The sequence below is a fragment of the Cinclus cinclus genome, chromosome 22 (assembly GCF_963662255.1).
Source record: "Cinclus cinclus chromosome 22, bCinCin1.1, whole genome shotgun sequence".
Lineage (NCBI taxonomy): Eukaryota > Metazoa > Chordata > Aves > Passeriformes > Cinclidae > Cinclus > Cinclus cinclus.
In genome coordinates this window covers 10,759,203-10,777,990 of record NC_085067.1, presented here as the reverse complement: position 1 = coordinate 10,777,990, position 18,788 = coordinate 10,759,203, and the positions used below count along the sequence as shown (strand labels likewise).

Sequence of the window (18,788 nt, the reverse complement as noted above, 5' to 3'; positions counted from 1 at the left end):
CAGCTCATTGCAATGGCAGCAGAACGGCAGGATTTGGTGTTCCTGTTGCTCAACTTCCTATGAAAACTATCATAATTGACCGGAGAGGAGAAGAGTAGCCCTTGGCTGTGTCTTGTTCTCCCTGAGCTGCTCTTGCCCAGCAGGTACCAAGGACAGCATGAAACGAACATCATGCCTGGGCATGTCCTCAGGTTTCCCACATTTGCATTCCCAGGAAAACTGAGACACCTGAAAATCTGCAGAAGCAAAAGAGAGGACACCAGGGAGTTTATTCCTGTTTGTCTTCAAGCCAACAGATGTATGTTGCCAGGGCAGAGTCACTGTGCAATGTAATGACCACAGTGGAAGTGTCCCATCACCATGGAAGCTTTCCACCACCAGAATATCCCACCATCATAAAAGCATCCCACCATCATGGAACCATTCCATCACCAGTTTACCACCACCACGGAAACATCCCACCACCAGACCTCCCCACTAGTAGGGTGTCCCACCACCACTACAGCTTTGTAGGATGCTCTTGTTCTTCCAAACTGAGCTCAGACCACAGAAATTGGGTGCTGCCAATCCAAGCAGGTGTTCCCAAAGGCCCATTTGGACATGCTTTCTGCCTGTTTGGGCTCTTTTAGCCCAAAATAGGCTTTGCAATGCATGTGCTGCTGCCCTGAGACAGGCAGGATTGGAGGGAAGGAGTTTGTACACGCCGAAACATAGGGCAAATTTTCATTTTAAAGCCATTTAACAGATGAAACTTTTCTTAAAAGAAGTCAGTTTCAAAAAGAAAAAAACACAAACCCACAAAGTTTATCCAAAAAAACCTCAGAAAGAAGAAGTTGAACAAAAACTGTATGACCAAGACCTAAGGTGTGCCTGGCAAGTTCTCTAAACTGGAAATTACTTTAAAAAAAAAACCAACCAAACAAACAAAACAAACAAACAAACAAAAAACACCCAAAAAAACCCGGGAAAAATGAGTGAGAAAGGGAATAAGGGAATTGCAAGGAGCTGAAGCACAGAAGAAGGAAAAGCCAGTCAGGGCCATGCTGTATCATTAGTCTGGAAGTCAGACAAGGAAGATGAAATCCAGCTTGTGATGATGTGATGTGGGGAGCTCCACCACCTTCTCCACTTGGCCCTTCCCGGGAAACCACCAGTGTCAGGGGGAGCCTGTGAGAGCTCCAAGCCCATGGGGGCTGTTGCTGACACAAGGAGCCAAAAGGTTCCAGGAGCAAACCAGTTCCACTCCTACCTTTAGCAGTATGAGTAAATAATTGATGTCTCAGGTAATCTGAGCAGGAAGCTGAGCACAGCCCTGCACATGATCCTGCATCCAACTTCCCACACCCTGGTGGGTTTTCTTTCTGTGAAACCACCTCAGACCTGATTCTTGGTGTTTATTTCCATCTCTAAGCCAGCTCCCACATGTTGTTCCCACTCTGGGCTCATCCATATCTGCTCCCACTGGTCCCACTACTACTTTTGCTTCTGCTTCTATTACTCTTCCTCTCCTGCAGTAGGTCTGGACAGCTCTGCTTCACTGGTATTTTCCATCCCTGGACATGGAGCAGGGCCAAGCTGTCCCCAGGTCCCTGTGCTGCCATCCCTCCCTCTTCACCCTTCCCATGCCTTGTCCAGGCACATTCCCAGCTGCTGGAAGTACATCCTTTCACCAAATCACCAGCTTTTTCCACCAAAGCACCCCTGCTTCTCTTCCAGCTTGGCTGCCACCTTTCCTCTGTGCAGGACATCAATCCATCACCTAAAAGCTGAGTGAAGGGTGCCATCCAGGTACCCTGGATGCTGCTGAGGAGCAAATTCTGTTTGCTTTTCAATATATCGATGCCTCTTCCCAGAAGCCACCCGCAGGGATAGACCCTGTCCCCTGCCCTGTCTACACCTGGTGTCCCTGAGTGACATGGGAGCAGAATCCAGTGGGGTGACTGACTCCACTGGTCAAAGAGCCACTCCACTCCACTCCAGCCAGTGGAGACACAGGCTATATGTGCCCACGCTGGTTCTAAGGATAGGGTGGCACTGTCCTGGGCATGATGCCCGGCTGTGGCATCAGGCCAGAGGGTGAGTGTTCCCTAGCTCCACTGGTGGGGAGGCCAGGCTGAGTATCCACTGCTGGACTGGGGTACCCCGGGTGCCACTGCACCCTGATGTTGCACCCTGATGTCCCCGGGCATTCCTCCAGGGCAGGGTCAGTCCCAGCTAGGAGAGTGGAGGGTCCCCATCCCTGCCCCCCATGGCAATCCACTGCCGTCCTGGGTGCTTGGGGCCCCGTCAATCTCCACCTACCTGGCACAGCCCCGCCCCCTTCCAAGACCCGCCCATTGTGCCAAAACCAATCTGCTGGACAACTCGAGCTGTCCCCGCCCAGCGCTCACCTGGGCTGACCCCGCCCACTCACAGAACCCTCGCCCACTTGGGATAACCCCGCCCGCTCGGTACAGCCGCGCCCACTGCAACCATTCCAGATACCTCTCGGGCTGTTCCCATCGGACCGCGCCCCAGCCTGGCCCAGCCCCCTCAGCTGGCACGTTCCCTTCCTCGTCGTTCGCATCCCCACCCCGCCCTGTCCCGCCCGCACCTGGGCGCGCTCGAAGCTCTCCCGCTCCGCCTCCAGGCCGCCGCCGCCCCCCCGCCGGCTCAGCACCTTGGGCAGCGGGTTGGACACCTGCTTCATACTGCTGCTCACGCGGTCCATGGCCGCCCCGAGCCCGCCACCGCCCCGGCCCCGCCGCCCCGCGCAGCGCCGCCGCCTCGCGGGCCCAGCGCCATTGGCCCGCCCACATGCCACTCACGGTAGGGACTGCTCCGAGGGCACCACCCTTCCACCCTCAGCTCCGCTCGCCGGCCCGGCTTCTCGCTCTCATTGGATCCCGGCATCGCCCCTCCGTGGCCACCACCAAGCTCATTGGTTCGGATGGGCATCAGTCAACGCTGGCTCCCGCCCCCACCCCGAGTCCTCTGCCCCTCCTTCAGAGAGCGCGCCCTTAGCACCGCCTACCCCTGCGCTGTGGTCACGCCTTCGCGCCGCTCCCTGCTGTAATTGGCCCACGGAGCTGCCGCTCACCCTTTGGTGTCCTGCACCGCCCCTCACCGGAGCGGGGTGTGGCTCCCCCTGGCGGTGGCGGGGGATGTCGCTGATGGCGGGCCCGCGCGGGACTCGAGGAGCGCTCGGACCTCGCCGAGAAGGCTCGGCCGTGTATGGGGCGCCGCCGCGGAGTCCGCCAGTCCCGGGGGACCGATATCGAACGGCTTCCAGCCGCGGCTGAGCCATCCGGGTCCGTAGGCCGCAGGGGTCCTTACAGTTCGTCCGTGCGGCCTGCGGGGCTGCGGCCCCTCAGCCGAGCCCAGATTGTGACCACGGGGGTGACACGACGCCACTGCCCGCCTCCTGTCCGTCTCAGGCCCAGCTCAACCCCTCGCAGGTCTGAGCCCCCTTTTCAGGCTGTGCTTGGCGCAGCGGGTGGTTCGGGGCTCCCCAGCCCTGCCTGGGGCCGGGGGTGGAGGAGGCAGCTCTACCCTCTGTCAGGGCGGCCAGGGTCCCGCAGCCTGTGGAAGGGTTGTGTGGGGGTCTTCCTTTGTGGGGTCCAGGCTGTGGGTGGGAGGTCTGGAGGTGAGTGCTGAAGACACAGCTGGAAGAGCCCAGAAGAAGGGCATAGCATAGGTAGAGGTGCAAAATGTGATTACAAGTGTCTGAAAAAGGAGAGGTGAGAGAAGGATTTTTCTTCCCCTGAGCAGCTGGACTGTACATTAGCATAACCTGATCTGACCCTCTGTCTCTGGTCCCATCACTCTGATCAGAGATTTGTGTAGGGTTAGATTAGATATCGGGAAGGAATTCTTGGCTTGTAAGGGTGGTTGAAGCCATGGCACAGATTGCCTGGAGAATCTGTGGCTGCCCCGTCCCTGGAAGTTATCCAGGCCACATTGGATGAAGCTTGGAGCAGCCTGGGACAGTGGAAGGTGTCCCATGGCAGGGAGTGGAACAGAAGTGTTGGAAATGATACAGCTTCTAAAATTTTATACTAACTTTAATGAGGGGTTTTGTTTATTTTTGCCGTGGGGGAAGGGAATGGAAGTTTCTTTTCAAGAGACTGTTCCCAAGGCATGATGAGTTTAACATCTCAGTGTTGGAGCTGCCAGAGGATGCACAAGAGATTAGCGACGATTAAGGAACATCAACACTTGAACATCCTGGTGTGTCGGGAGACACCTGGTCTGGGCAAAGATCATAAGAGGAGAATGAGGACCAGATTAGCATTGAAGGTGAAGTGATCAATAACCAATAGGAAACCAAGTACTAAGAACTGTGTAACTTGGGACCAATAAACATTGAACTAATGAATGTCTCTGGGTTTTGACTGTATGAGTGTGAAAAATCTTGAAAAGAGACGTGTGATGGAATTATTTTCTTTGCACAAGGAGGTGATGTGTGGATGAAATGACTTCTGTTGCACATCTTGCCCAGAATAAAGTAATGCTTGAGTTCTCTAACACTAAAAACTGTTGGAGAGATTTTGTTTTTCCTGCTTTTTCAGTGACAAGGATGAGTTTTAAGGTTTCTTCCAACCCAAACCATTCTGGGATTCTCTCAACCTGGTGAATTGCTGACTCCTGTAATTTTGGCCAGGACTACTGTCCTATTCCACAGGCAAATTTCTCAGTAGGAGCATTTCTGCAATATGGGGAGAAATTATTCTTTTTTTTTTTTTTTTTTTTTTTTGTGAAGAGACTGCCCCAAATATGGCAAATGGGCCGTGGTGGGGTTGTGCCAGCTGGGTTCCTGCATCCTTAAAAGCTGACTTTGCTCCAGGTGGGGAGGAACTGTGCAAAACACTGCTGGGGTGATGGGGCAATCTGGGAACAGCTCTTTAGGATGTGGGCTGTCAGGAGCTCTTGTATAAGCAACTCTCCTAACATAACTCTATTTTGTGGCTTTTCAGCTGAAATAATTGCCACACCAGGACCCTCCTGGAGCTGCCCAGCAGGGTGTGTGAAAGGCTGTTAGTACCACAGGCCTTCCCAGTCCCTGTACATTAGATATCAAATTCCAGCTGATGGAAAATGGCCTGCACAGAGCAGCAAGGCCATTCCTCCCACTGTGGCTTGTCTCAATTGCCTGTTTGCATTCTCCTTAATGTACTTTCTGGAAACCTGCCTCCTTCCTTGGGGCTGCTTCCAGGGAGGTTTAATGGGTTTGATTCATCCACTATTGCAGTAAGGTGATTAATAATGGAAGAAATTACATCACTGCTGAATAGAGATGGAGGAAAGGAAGAGCAAAGGAGGGCATTGGACAAAAGACAGTGGTATCCTTGTGATCTGGACCTTTCCCACCCTCCACCTTGCTGGGAACATCTTGCTCCTGGAGCCCATGGCAAGGGACCACTAGGCTGAGGCCTGGTGTAGCTGCTCTCTCCTACTGAAGAGCAGAGTCATATCCTCTTCTTCCCTAGCCAGGAGTACTCCTGGGCAGGAGTAGAGGAAGGTACTTGGATGTGAGACAGAACAGGCTATTTCTACTGGCTGCTCCTGCCTCCCCCAGGAAGGGGCTGTAAGAGGATGGAACTGGGATCTAGACCATGGGCTGCTGGTCAGACCACCCTGGGCTGGAATGTGCTGTGGGGCTCTGCAGAGATTTGAGGGGCTTCTTTCCAGTGGGAGAGAGTGCCTTGTTGTCAGATAGTTGAGAGGGGAAGGCACAGAGCTGTTCCTGTGGAGTTTCTGTTCTCTGTCTCAGGTTCCATGGGGAGATGATGAGGAAGGGCTGAAAGTGAGCAGGGTGGAGGTAGAGCAGGACATTTCTCTTCCTTCCCAGCAGGTCCTTTTTGGAAGCCATGGCTGGGGTTCACCTGTTTCTCACTCCTGTCCAAGAGGCTGGACTGAAGGGTGATGACAGAGCCCCTCATGGGGGTGTCTGGCCTGTGTGGGGATAGACATTATCTGGACATGGAGAGGATAATGTATGCCCTCTCTTTTTTTCCTGCTCAGCAGTATGTGGCACCCACCAAGTGCTGCTCAGGCCAGGCATGTGGTCGGACTGCTCATCCTTCCCCTGTTGCAGGGCTCTGTAGGGCAGTTTCTTCTTCCTGCTCCATGCCCAGAGGTTCTTGTCCACAGGACCCTAAAGGGGGTCTGCTCCTATTCTGTCAGGACACCCTTAACCCAAAGGGGAAGGACAAGTGGCAGGAGAGGAGCCAGAAGGGACTGCAGGGTCTATGGGATGCTCTTTTTGCAGGGGCTGGGCACTAGAGTCTGTTTTTCCAATTCCCTCCCCAGCCAGAGCTGGAGAGTCCCAGGGTGCTGCTGCAACACTCATCACCCTCCTGCGATCTGGCCTGGGCTTGGGGAGAGCACAAATCCCCCTTGTTTCTGCAGGAAATCAGAATCACAGAGCTCCACAGTCCTCCCTCTGTTTTGCTGCTGGCTGTGCCAGAGTGGGCTGGCACAGGGCTCTGTACTAAGATCCTGCTCTTTCCCCCTTGGCGGTGGGAAAAAAGGATGCCAAATGGATCCCCTTAAATAGTCCCTTTACACATTCCAAGGCACACCATCCTGATCCCACCCAAGAAGATGAGCTGTTCCTGGGGCCACATCTCAAAGGGGCAGTGAAATACCAAGCCTTTCAGAAACCCAGTATTGCAGCCCCAGATGCAGCCCTGTCGTGGTGATGGGGTAATTTGCTCAGACTCTGGGATAAAAGCAACTTATGAGCTGAAGTGCCCACCTGGAGAGGGCAGAGTAATGGTCCAGACCCAGCAGGAGTGTCCTTGGGGAGCAAAGATTGTGCCAGGAGGAGCAGGCATGGGAGCCTGGGAAGGATTTTTCATCTTTTGATCCCACGTTTTGAATGCTTTGAGCAAACAGATACTGCTGCTGAGTCTTTGCTTCCAGAGAGACCCTGGGCTGCTATGTGGGGCAGTCCTGGTGCTGGACCTGGGAGAGCATTGGAGGCAGAGCAGTCTGGGACTGGGAGGGGGTCTTGGAGAGGACTGCTTGACTAAGGTGCTTGAGGTCCATAGGGCCCTCACCTCTGTCCTGTCTAGGTCTCCTACTTGCCTAGGTGTTACAAGGAGGGCTGTAACTAAAACATAATCTGCTGTGTTTTCTGCATGGAAGCCTCAGCAACTGCCTCTGCTTGCCCAAGAATTCAAAAGCAAAGCTGAAGAGGCTTTCAGATGGATCTGCAGGAGAAGACCTGAACTCCACAAGAAGGCTGGGGCTGCAGGGCTGAGAAACCAGCTCGTGGGCAGGACCTGGAGGTGGGAACTGTTTTTGCCACTTGCTAGAGAGCTTCCCCTTGGCATGGCCAGCAGGTCCAGCTGGAGCACCCCACCGAGCACAAGTCTCTTCAAGGCAGAACATGGCAAACCTAGTTTCACAAAATCAGTTGGTTGGAAAAGAGCTGTGAGATCATCAAGTCCAACCTATGACTGATCACCACCAGGCCAATCAGTTCATGGCACTAAGGGTCAGATCCAGTCTTTCCTTAAACACCTCCAGGGATGGTGACTCCACCACCTCCCTGGACAGCCCATTCCAATGTCTTATCACCCTTCCTGTGAAGAAATTCTTCCTAATTCTTCCTTTATTTCTGTGTTGGGAGCTTTGGCTGCCAGAGTGGGATCACTGAGGAAAGGATTTCTGTGTAAGACTTGGGGTGTGCAAAGTTGGGTATGGGAGTCCTGTGCTCACTGTGGAGCAGTGTTCGGAGAGCACAAGGCAGGTACTGCAGCACGGCATGGGCATGGATCTGAAGACCCAGTATATCCCTGTCTTCCCTTTATGATACAGGAAACATTCTGGGTCTCTACAACTCTCTGGCTGGAGGGTGGAGCCAGTTGGGGGTCAGGTTCTGCTCCTAAGGAACAAGTGATAGGACAAGGGGAAACTACCTCAAGCTGAACCAAGGGAAGTTCAGGTTGGATATTATGGAAAATTTCTTCACTGAAAGAGTGGTCAAGCATTGGAACAGGCTGCCCAGGGCAGTAGTGGAGTTACCATCCCTGGAGCGATTTAACAGAAGTAGACATGTGATGCTTAGGGCCACGGTTAGTGGTGGCCTTGACAGTGCTGTACTTAATGATGTTAGAGGTCTTTTCCAACCTGAATGACTCCATGATTTCTATTCTTTCCATGATCCAACATCCACCAGTCTTATCAAATGTTTTTTCAAGATTCCTGCAATTCCAGGCGTGACTTGCAGATGTCCCCTGTACCTCCAGCTGATGACAACAGGTGGCAGAGTGTGCAAGGACAACGCAGCCGTCACGCTGGTGGTCGGCAGCCTCAGGTCCTGCCCGTCGCAAACCCAGCACCAAATGTTTTATTTTCCTTTCTCTGAACCATGGCTAAGCCTGTCACATTGTGCTGCAGCTGCTGGACAAGCCCTGCTCAGCTTCAGGGCAGTGGCTGCTCAGTACTGAGCACATTGTTGGGGAAACAAAGGTGTCATGGCAGAGGCATAATTTGGCTGTCCTGGCAAGTACCAGCACATTCCTGTGAGGGCCACATCTCAACATGGTGTCCAGCTACCTCCTGCTCTTTAGATTCTTGGTGCCAAAGCAAATCTTTCATAGGGGCCCCAGATTTGTTTTGGAAAATTGCATGGACTGCAGCAATGTATTTCTGCCTTGCTGTGTGCTTAGAAACTGTTGGCGTCTTTCTGCTGACATTTACCAAAAACATTTTTCTGGAGGCACATCCTGGTGTAGAGATTTCAGACCAGGGATTTCTATGCAATTTCATAAGCTACTCTGTTGCCCCGATGGTCCTATTGGACTAGTTGTCCTGGGGAATCAAAGATGAACAGCCCCAGAGGATGTAGACTAAGGATCCATCTACATCAGCCTTGATACCTCCAGATGTGTCCAGAGCAGAGACAGATGTGTCCTTGAAGAGACAGATCAATATTTGTACTGCATTCTGGAGTGCGCTCCCAGCCCCTCAACCCATTCTCATTTTCCAAATCTTCTCAAGTTTATCGCTCTGAAATCCAAGCTCAGATTCAAGGAAATTTCCTTGTGCTCACCGTGTCCCTTGGCAAGGAGCTCTTCATGTGAAGAGCTGTCTCCCTCTGTTCCATTTGAACCTGACTCTTACCTTGAATATTCTTACATTGAATAATCCGTGGTTCCTGCTCTGGGACAGACAGTGACTATTCTCTTTGTCCCTCTTTCTAGGCCACTTCTCATCTTGCAGATTTCAATTCCCATGTGGAAAGTCTCAATTCTTGAAAATGCTTCTTCTCATCTGAGATCTTGTTTGGAGCTGCACCACCCTGGGATCTCTGGCCCCAGTAATTTTCTTTCTGTTTCCAACTGATTTGCTCAGTTAAACAGTTAAACTCAGTTTCTGGTATAAGTGATCCCGCAGCTCCCAAGAGCACTGTGATAAAGTGATCCCCCAGACATGACTCCAGCCTGGGAGGTGGTGTGGTGGAGCAGGCTACCCTCAGGGCTGAGCAGAGTTTTCGTCCCACATCTCAAAACTGTCCTGGTGATGGATCCAAAGATAATGTGTGTGGTTTCTATCTATAGCTGAAGCACACCATACGGCAGAGGTTTTACAGACTCCATAAATAACCACTATTTAGGATCTATAATATGGAGGAGGTTTTAGAAATCAAAATATTTAGAGGTTTGCATTATTTGTCTTGGCAGGAAGGAGCAGCCAAGACTGAAATACAGAATCTTTAAGGAAGGAACAAAGTTGAGGAAAGCAGTGAATAGAGGAAATAACAGAGGTGTCAAAACCTCCAAGAATTCCTTTTGGTTGAATGGAAGCAGGAAATACACCATAGTGTACCTGAAAGGAGGGAGAATTCATTGACAATGTTGAGGCACATTTATATTCCTGCTATAAAATACTGATTTTTCAAAACAAATCTTGACATTTTGATCAAACCTGTAGTTGAATGTTGTGGAAATTCCAGAACACTCAGCTAAAACTGCTCAGAGCTGGGCTGTGTTTGTGTGAGCAATCAGCATGGAGGCTCCAGCTCATTCCCCAGTCTGTTCTCCTCCTTTCAGTTTTATTCTGGTCCCTGTGTGGAGATGTGTCAGACCAGTGTAGGGTTGCTCTGAATGGGAATTTGTACAGGTTTGTTTCTGAATGTGCTGGTAGAAATGGAAGGAGAAGGGAATGGATAGATGCTGGTGACACCTGATCTTAGAGGACTTTTCCAACATTAATTATTCTGTGGTTCTGTGATTCTGTGACTCACACTGAGCAGTTTATTAGCACTGCTCAGAGAAGACTGTGACAGCTTTAGAGGTTGCCACTGATAATAACTGACCGCAAAAAAGTTGGAGTCTCCTGACCTCCCTCCCCACTTCAGCTATATTTATATTATTTTCTTGGGAAAATGTAAAATTACAGTTGATGTCATCTGCAGTTTAGGTGGAGTTTGATAGACTTTAGTTACTAGCATATGTAGAAGTGAGGAAAGTAGTATGTATTTCTGAGTTAAGCGAAGTTCAGCTTTCTATTTCCATCTAGATCATTCCTTTGGATTAGTTCCTATTAGCTGCATTGTTTTCCATGGAGCCTGTCCACAAAACTGCTATGCTGCACCACTTTTTGTTTTATATTTGTTTTGATTTCAGCAGAGAATTACTGCAGTGCCTCCATGTTGCTCCGTCCTTTGTTCCATGTCTCCCTTGGAGTGGCACACCAAGCTCCATCAGCATTCCTGCTCCTAAGGTGTGCAGGCAGTTTGTCCCTGTCCTTGCACTCCTTCTTGCTGAGCTTTGCGTTTCGGTCTCCTCACATCTTCCTTGTCCCACTGTGTGCAGTGTCAGGGGGAAGTGGATCCATGATGGTGGTAGGACCTCATGCCTTTGGAGGTACCAGGTTTCATCCTAGTGTCTGAATGGGCTCTGGAACATAGGACAAAGCAAATCATGGAGCAGGAAGGGTCCTGGAGGAATCATGAGCTCCTCAGCTGTTCAGAGCAGGGTATTCTGAGTCTTCTTCACTAGTAGAACCTCAACCTTGATTCCAGCTGTCTCAACTGGCTCTCACTCTGGGAGTTTAACCCTTTAGCAGGATCTGGGATGAAAGCAAGCCAGTCCATGGGGAAAGAGCTTCAGAGAAGGGAACAGATGTGCCGAGCTGGGGCTGGGCTGTGATAGCAGCTGAGAATTCATGGGCTGTATGGAGCCTGCCCACCTGCTGTGGGAGCAGCACTTCCTCCACTTCCCCAGCACTTCCTGGGGATCTTCTCATCTTCTGATTCCTATTCCCCACTGGCATTTTTCCTGGTCTGGTGTAATCAGAAAACTTCTCTTCCAGTTTCTCTCAACTTTTATGGTCCCTGCTGTATTGAGTACATCACCAGACCATTGCCCTTGAGCCATGTGGTAAAGTATGAGTACATGGGCAGCCACTGCTCCCCGCCAGCCGTGATGTGAGTAGATCATCTTCCCTGTTTCTGGGGACCCTGCTTGTCCCGAGAGTATCAGGGAACCCCACATCATACCTCATCCTGACATGGAAAAGCACTTGGAAGAGCTCTCCCATGTGAGGAGAAAAGCCTGGGAACATATCAGAGGTCAATCCCACAACCCAGGCAGCTAGTTTGTTGACCTCCCTATTAGACTTGAGCCAAAAGAGCTTTTGCTGGTCACCTCCCTCACCTCACATAGACTCAGCCAGGATGGTTTCCCAGATGTAGAGATGCTGGGGACAAGTGGCTTAAGTGGCAGAGAGCAGGATACCTGTAAGGACATGGAGCCACCCCATTTCCCTAAGGCTGTTTTGCAGCCTGTAGAGGTGTCTGGTGGGCTTCACTGGTGGCATGGAGCAGGTGGTCCCACTCTCCTCTCTGTCTTCTTTCCCAGTCCTTTCCTCACTGGATTTCCTTTTCCAGATTTACCACCAGCAAGGACAAGCTGGTCTGTGCCAACCCTAAGGACAAGTGGGTCCACGACATAATGAATCAATTAAAGGACAATGAGCACAGAGAATGAGCAATATCCTGCTCTCTCCAAGCATCATGTCTGCAAGGACCTGCTTTCATGGATACCTCCAAGACATATTCCATTTTCTCATTGCCTGGAAATTTGGCAGGGTATTCAACTCAGTGTTTAGCTCTTTTATTGAAGGTTGTACAAGGGCAGTCTTAATTTATTTGGCATTTTCAGTGAAACTTCTCATTCTTCTTTGTCCTGAATGTGTTGAAGTTATTTTTATATAATAAAAAGGAGCAAAACTTGCAACTTCTCCCAGTGGTTCTTGGGATGCTCCACAGAGACTGGGGTACATAGCAGTGGCTGGAAGGGGGTCAGGGCTGACCCTCGAGGGTCTGTGGGCGATGGGGTGATGCCTGGCTGTCCCCCAGCCCCTCTGTACATGCATGGGAGAGCACTTTTCATCCTCCCTGTCCCTCCTGCCTCCTGCCCAGCTCCCGGCTCTCTGCATTGGGTGTCACGGGGGATGTTTTGGCAAAATTGTTGGTGTGGAGAGGGGTCCCCGACCTCGGCCAACAGCTTTGGGCAGCGGGCAAGTGCCACAGGAGCTCCACGGGCTGCTGAGCTCAGCCAACACCAGACCCGACCCCATCTCCACCACCGTGCCGGCCCGGGGCTGTCTCTGACCACGGGTTATTTCTGGTGCTTCCTAATAAGTCTCGCTCTCCCCGCGGAGGTTTCCTCTGGCTTTGCCCCGCCGGGCTGGAGGCAGTGCCAGCCTTTGGGACTGGCTTGCAGCTGTCGGCCGGTGCCAGCTCCTCCCCCCGGCAGCACGGAGGCTCAGTGGCCCGTGCTAGCCGGCAGCAAGGCTAGCTCGTCCTCCAGCCTTTCATGGCACTGCCGGTACCTCCTCACCGTAGGGCCGTGCCAACCGTGCCTTCCTGCGAGCCCGCCTTTGCCGGCTGACGAGGGGCGAGGGCAGTGCCCGTCGGGACCATCGGGCCCCCATGGCGCTGGCAGGTGCCCTGGAGCGGCTGCAGGAGGAGGCCATCTGCCCCATCTGCCTGGAGTACATGAGCGAGCCGGTCAGCATCGACTGCGGCCACAACTTCTGCCGGGGCTGCATCGCCAAACACTGCCAGGACAAGGGGCTGTGGGCCGACGGGCCCTTCTCCTGCCCGCAGTGCCGGGCCTCCTGCCACCGCAGCGGCTTCCGACCCAACCGGCAGCTGGCCAATATCGTGGAGAGCATCCGCCAGTTGGGGCTGCGGGGCGGCCCGGGGCCCGAGCTGGAGCTGGGCACCCCCCTGTGCCCCCAGCACGACGAGCGCCTGAAGCTGTTCTGCGAGGAGGACGAGGAGCCCATCTGCGTGGTGTGTCGGGAGTCCCTGCTCCACCGCCCGCACACCGTCTACCCCATCGAGGAGGCGGCGCACCTTTACAAGGTAGGGTAGGCTGAGGCACCGGGGCCCCTGTCGTGCCCCGAGACACTCTGGCACGGAGGTGTGCGGCCACCCGGACCCCAACATGCCCGGTGGCATCGCTAGGAAAGCAGAAGAAGGGGCGGCGCAGAAGCTGACGACTCCCACCCCCCGCCCCGCAGCCGCCTTCCAGCCGCAGAGGTAAGGCTGGACCCGCATTATCTTCCAAACCGTTGGTTTGGAACCCAGGCTCACCCCTTCCACCCACCTCAGGGAGGCAGCCTGGCTCCCTGCCCATTCACAGCCCCGGGAGAAGCTGAGCCGGTGGGTCCCTGAGGACACTTTTCCTCGGTGGAGGAATGCTGGCACCCAAACTCCACATCCCAGATATGATCCTGGCAGTACCAGCATCCACCCTTCACCCCAGCGCTGAAAAAGGGCAGTCACTTTGGTCTCCAGAACCTTAATAGTGAGGAAAAACATAGGGGAAACTGGAGGAGCATGGGGAGGGTTAACACTGCGAGCAGAGTGAAGAGCACAGCTGCTTGGTTTGGGTGCCAGTACTGGCACTGCCTGGCACTGGGTCAGTGTCTCTCCCCAGGCAGAGGGGAGCCAGCCAACCTGCAGTGCTCAGCGGGTGCTTGTTGGAGTGAGCTGAGCCCATTTTTCCTCTTTCCAGGTCAAACTCCAGAAATCCCTGGAGAATCTTTTGAAGGAAGTGGAGGAGGTGAAGAAGCGTGAGTCAGCAGAAAGGATGAAAACCCATGAGTGCAAGGCAGGTGTCTGTCTTAATTCTTAAAGAATGAGCTTCAGAGATAGCAGGATTTAAAAAACAAAAAAACAAAAACAAAAAAATCCCCAACCAAACAAAACAAACAAACAAACAAACAAAAACCCAACAAAAAATAAACAAACAAACAAAAAAAAAAACCCCAAAAACAACAAAAAAACCCCACCCTGAATGGTCTTGTCTGGGGACACAGATTTATCATTGTGTCCAGGTTGTGTTCCCATGTCCTGCTGTCACATGTAGGAGCAGTGCTGGAAGCCAGGCTCAGTAACCATGTGTGGCTCCATAAAAAGGTTTGCAAGGAGCAGCGTGCCAGATTCCCTGGAATCATGAGGACTTTGTGCTGGTTAAACAAGTAGACATGGGCCATTTTTTATTGCCTTTTGTTTTACAGCATGTGCTTGAGTTCCAAGCCAGGTGTGAGCTGTGTGGTGAGCTCCACTCCACAGCAACAGGAACCAGAAGTGTTTTCATAAGAAAAAAAAAAAAAAGCTGAATTACTGCACCTCTGCCTGACTCCAGACAGTTCTGGGAAGAGCAGACACCAGCAAACAGCTGTGTTTCAAGTCCCTTGGGGTGAAAGCTGGAAAGTAAAAGTAACTGCAGGAAAGGAAATGAAACTGCTGGATGAGTTATCTAGCCCTGAATTTGAGCTGATGATTAATCCGCTCTGGCTGGGAAAAGAGGTTTCTCTGAATTCCCCTAGTTTGTTGCTCAGCTCCCTTGCCTTCGGCAGTCCAGACAAGTGGTGGTGGGTTTTGAGGATGTCCATATGTGCCCTCTGTCTCTTTAACTGAAACCATTCCATGATTTTATGATTTTTCCACCTCTTGCCCTTTACTGGAGATTTTCCCAGCATTTTCCACCTACCTGAGCAGTTTATTAGCCTGGATTTGGCTGGAGGTATAAGTTGTTATAAAAACCTACCCCAACACCTGAGGGCACATCCTTGCAGCCCAGCATCTGGGGCCCAGCTGAGCAGAAGTGCCCCAGGCAAAGTCCTGCTGCTGGTGAACTGAGGATATGGAGTGAGAACTCCAGTGAGGTGGAAGCACAAGTTTGTCTCTGGCTGGTTTTTAAATTCATGCACTTATTACAAAAATGTGGTGCTTTCCCAGGGCCTGATGCCAGGCATGGATGCCAGAGCATCCGGCTCTGTCTCAGCTGCCTGGATAATGTTCACCCCATGAATCTTCTTATCCCAAGGAGACAGTAAAGAAAAAGAGGGAGAGGATTGTAAGTGAGTTTGGGAAGCTCCATCGGCTGCTGGCTGATGAGGAGAAACTACTGCTCCAGAAGCTGGAGGAAGAGGAGAAGCAGATTCTGCTGCTGATCAATGAAAACGTGGCCAGGCTGGTGGAGGAGAAGTGCTTGCTGGAGGAGCTGATCCTGGAGATACAGGACAAGACCCAGCAGCCAGCTGATGGGCTGCTCAAGGTCAGGCTTTGCTTAACTCAGCCCTGGTGCCTTTGTCACCTGGGTCAGTGGCTTGGCCCTGAGAAACCCAGAGTCGTTTTTGTCTTCTTCTAGGACATGAAAAGTATCCTGAGCAGGTGGGTGATTTTTCCTGGTAGGTGCCATGATTAATCCTGGTAGGTACCCATGATTATTCCTGGTAGGCACCATGGTTGTTCCTCTTACTGTCCTGGCTCCTCCAGGCTTTGAGGCAGATGTTTGTATCTGTTCCACAACAGCCACCCCATCCTCCCTGCCCAGCATCTGCTTTGGTCTTCCTGGGGTAGACACAGGAGGGACTAAGACAATCCCTCAGAGGTTCCATCTTTTTCCAGAGGCTCAGAGCCAAGGTCTTGCCTGGCTTGTGATGTCTGAGCTGTGTCCCCTCCTAAGGGACGTTCTGCCCAGTGGCTTTGTTTGTTCCTTCCTTCCCCAGGCCTGGCACTTCTGCTCCCTGTATTGTTTAACTCTGATCTCATTTGGATTGCCAATATGCAAGTAATAATCCCTAGTGTTCTTCCCAGTCAGAGCTCCATGGAGGCAGTGGATCTATGGAGCCAACAAAAGGGCATTAGCCCCCCTCCTGGATGGAGAGGGGCCATGGCACAGGCTCTGGATACAGCCCCATGGGCATTCCTCTCTTCTCAGGTGTGAAGGGGTAAAGTTCCAATCCCTCAAGGCTGTGTCTGTGACCCTGAAAGAAAACTACAGCATTCCTGAGCGCTGCCTGGGCATGAGGGACATGCTGAAGAAGTTCAAAGGTGAAGTGTGCTCCTGGCACATTTGGGCTCTGGTTTCCCCCACTACCCTGTGGCACAGGGAGGTTTTTCCAACAAGCTTTGTCCCGCTGCTCCCAGTGTGTGCACTGGTGAGTTCATGTTGGTTTTCATGTTTTGTTGTCATCTTGGATGGATTGTGAGGGGACACTGAAGCCCAGAATGTCCCTCGGGGGTTTCAAGCGCCGTGTTGCCCATGACCTCTTGCTTTCAGTGTTGGCTCTTTCTGAAGCTCTGGAACTCCCCTCATTCTGCCCTGGCTCTGCAGCCTGACACCAAATATTTTGATGTGGCTGATTTTCTATATTGCGCTTCCCCACTGCCAGACAGTGCTGGGAGCTGTGCAAAACCGTGAGCAAATAACTGGGGGATCTGGGACAGTTTAGGAGAGCCCAGCATGCAGGCCACAGGCACCTGCTTGTGTCTGTGCCTGTAGATGCCTGAAGCCCTGTCCATCCTTCCATCCTTCTCTCTCTCCAGTGGATGTGATTCTGGACCCAGAGACGGCACACCCAGATCTCACTGTGTCTGAGGACCGCAGGAGCGTCCGACGCGGGAGCAAGAAGCTGCTTCTGTCCCTCTTTGACAACCCCAAGAGGTTCAGCACCACCCCGGTGGTGCTGGGCACTCCAGGCTTCTTCTCAGGCCGCCACTACTGGGAGGTGCAAGTGGGAGACAAGCCTGAGTGGGGCCTGGGGCTGTGCCAGGAGGCTGCTGCCCGGAAAGGCTCTGTCCTCTTCTCCCCCAACAATGGCTACTGGGTGCTGCGGCTGCAAAATGGGGGCATGTACGAGGCCCTGACCCTACCCATCTCCCCCCTGACCCTGAGCGTGAGGCCCCGGCGCATCGGGATCTTCCTGGACTATGAGGCGGGAGAGATCTCCTTCTACAACGTAAGCGACCGCTCCCATATTTACACCTTCACTGACAAGTTCTCGGGCAACCTCCGGCCTCTCTTTTTCCTGGGTGCCTTTCTGGGGGGCAGAAATGCAGAACCCTTGGTGATCTCCTGGGTAAGGGACCCACAGGGGACTGGATGCATCATCCTGTGAGAATGGCTGCTCTGGTTTGTCACTGGTGTTCAGAGACGTGGGAGCCCAACCAGCTTCTCCCTGTAAGTGGGACAGCACTAGGAAAAAAACTTAGTGCCCTGGTGAGTGTCCTGGCAGGATGCTCACATAGTTCTGGCTGCAGGGGTGACCTGCCTTGTGTGACACCCACTGTGTGCTATGTGTTGGGAAGGCACTTTGCAGCAAGGATGTTCCATAACTCTGTCTGCCCCTAGTGCTGCCACTAGTGGGGACAGGGGAGTCCCCTGATCACTGATGCCCTGATGCTCATCTCACAGGCTGCTGGAGCAGGTTATATGCCCAGCCTGCCATGTAGTGCTGACTTTGGTGTGAATTGTACTGGAATAAGGCAATAAAGGCTTGATCTAGGGAGCCTTGTGTGGTTAATAGTGTGGGTGTGTAGTGCTGGTACTCCAAAATATCTCAGAAGGAAAAGGGTGCTGCTGGAACTGGTCCTCTCCAGCCTAGAGAGGGTCCTTGAGGGATCCCACTGTGGTATCTGTGGGACACAGCAGCTCTCTCCAGGCAGAGATTTGGAAGTGGCAGCTGCCTGTGTGGTGGCTTCACCTCAGCCTTGTGGTGCTGGGGCCTGGGGTGAAGAGAGAGGACATCTGTGTGGGTGGTCCCTGGGCTGCTGTCTCTGGTCCCCTGGTCAGGAGATCCCCTCCATGTCTGTCAGCTCCAGCCCCTCTGACCCCCCTCAAAATCGAATGGATGGGAAGCCTCCAAGTGTGGGGAGCTGCCCCCCATAGGGCAGGGATACTTCAGGGCTGCAAGACTCAAGAAAAGAAAAATAGTCCAAAATTTGTATCCAATATTCACCTTTGGTCTGTCCATCCCCTGGGACATCCCTTCTCCTCCAGGCTGTCTTGCTGCCTCAAGGCTCTTGTCTTGAATGGACTGTCAGTGTGTCTCTGGATGAAAAGCTCATCTGAACCTGAATGGTCTCTTTGCACAAGGCCAGGAGGCAGGAGACACTGCCCTCGGTGCACAAAACACTGGTCCATGGCGCATGGGGTGTCAGCAGTGCCACCAGCCCTGGACTACCATCTGGAGTAGCTGTGCATTGTGTCCTTCAGACAGAAACCAAGAAGCTGCTCAATGTCTGATTCAATGGAATTAAAATGAGATTTGGTAAAACACAGTCTGAAATGCTCAGCACAATTTATCATGTAGTCCTGGCCTGGTTTGTGTTGGAAGGGACCTTAAAGCTCATGTTGTTCCACCCGCTGCCATGGGCAGGGACACCTTCCACTATCCCAGGTTTCCCCAAGCCCTGTCCAGCCTGGCCTTGGGCACTTCCAGGGATCCAGGGGCAGCCACAGCTTCTCGGGTACCCTGTGGCAGGGCCT

The 18,788-nt window shown here is 52.5% G+C and overlaps 3 protein-coding genes across 3 annotated transcripts in view; 2 read left to right on the top strand and 1 right to left on the bottom strand.

Annotated features, from left to right (window-relative positions):
• The window catches only part of HIP1 (huntingtin interacting protein 1), a 43,209-nt gene extending 40,499 nt beyond the window's left edge, over positions 1-2,710 (bottom strand). The window contains exon 1 of the mRNA XM_062507330.1: positions 2,594-2,710. Coding sequence (XP_062363314.1) covers positions 2,594-2,710 — 117 coding nt within the window. The remainder of the gene's footprint in view (positions 1-2,593) is intronic.
• Positions 2,711-10,831: 8,121 nt separating this feature from the next.
• LOC134052522 (C-C motif chemokine 5-like) lies at positions 10,832-11,984 on the top strand. Its single transcript, XM_062507010.1, has 3 exons — positions 10,832-10,837; positions 11,220-11,422; positions 11,885-11,984. The coding sequence occupies exons 1-3, from the start codon at positions 10,832-10,834 to the stop codon at positions 11,982-11,984; spliced, it is 309 nt and encodes a 102-aa protein (XP_062362994.1).
• A 947-nt stretch (positions 11,985-12,931) lies between these two features.
• On the top strand, positions 12,932-17,418 carry LOC134052503 (E3 ubiquitin-protein ligase TRIM39-like). The gene is made up of 6 exons (XM_062506978.1): positions 12,932-13,369; positions 14,025-14,120; positions 15,342-15,572; positions 15,666-15,688; positions 16,239-16,351; positions 16,847-17,418. Exons 1-6 carry the CDS (start codon positions 12,932-12,934, stop codon positions 17,416-17,418), a joined length of 1,473 nt encoding a protein of 490 aa, XP_062362962.1.
• The last annotated feature ends 1,370 nt before the right edge of the window (positions 17,419-18,788 follow it).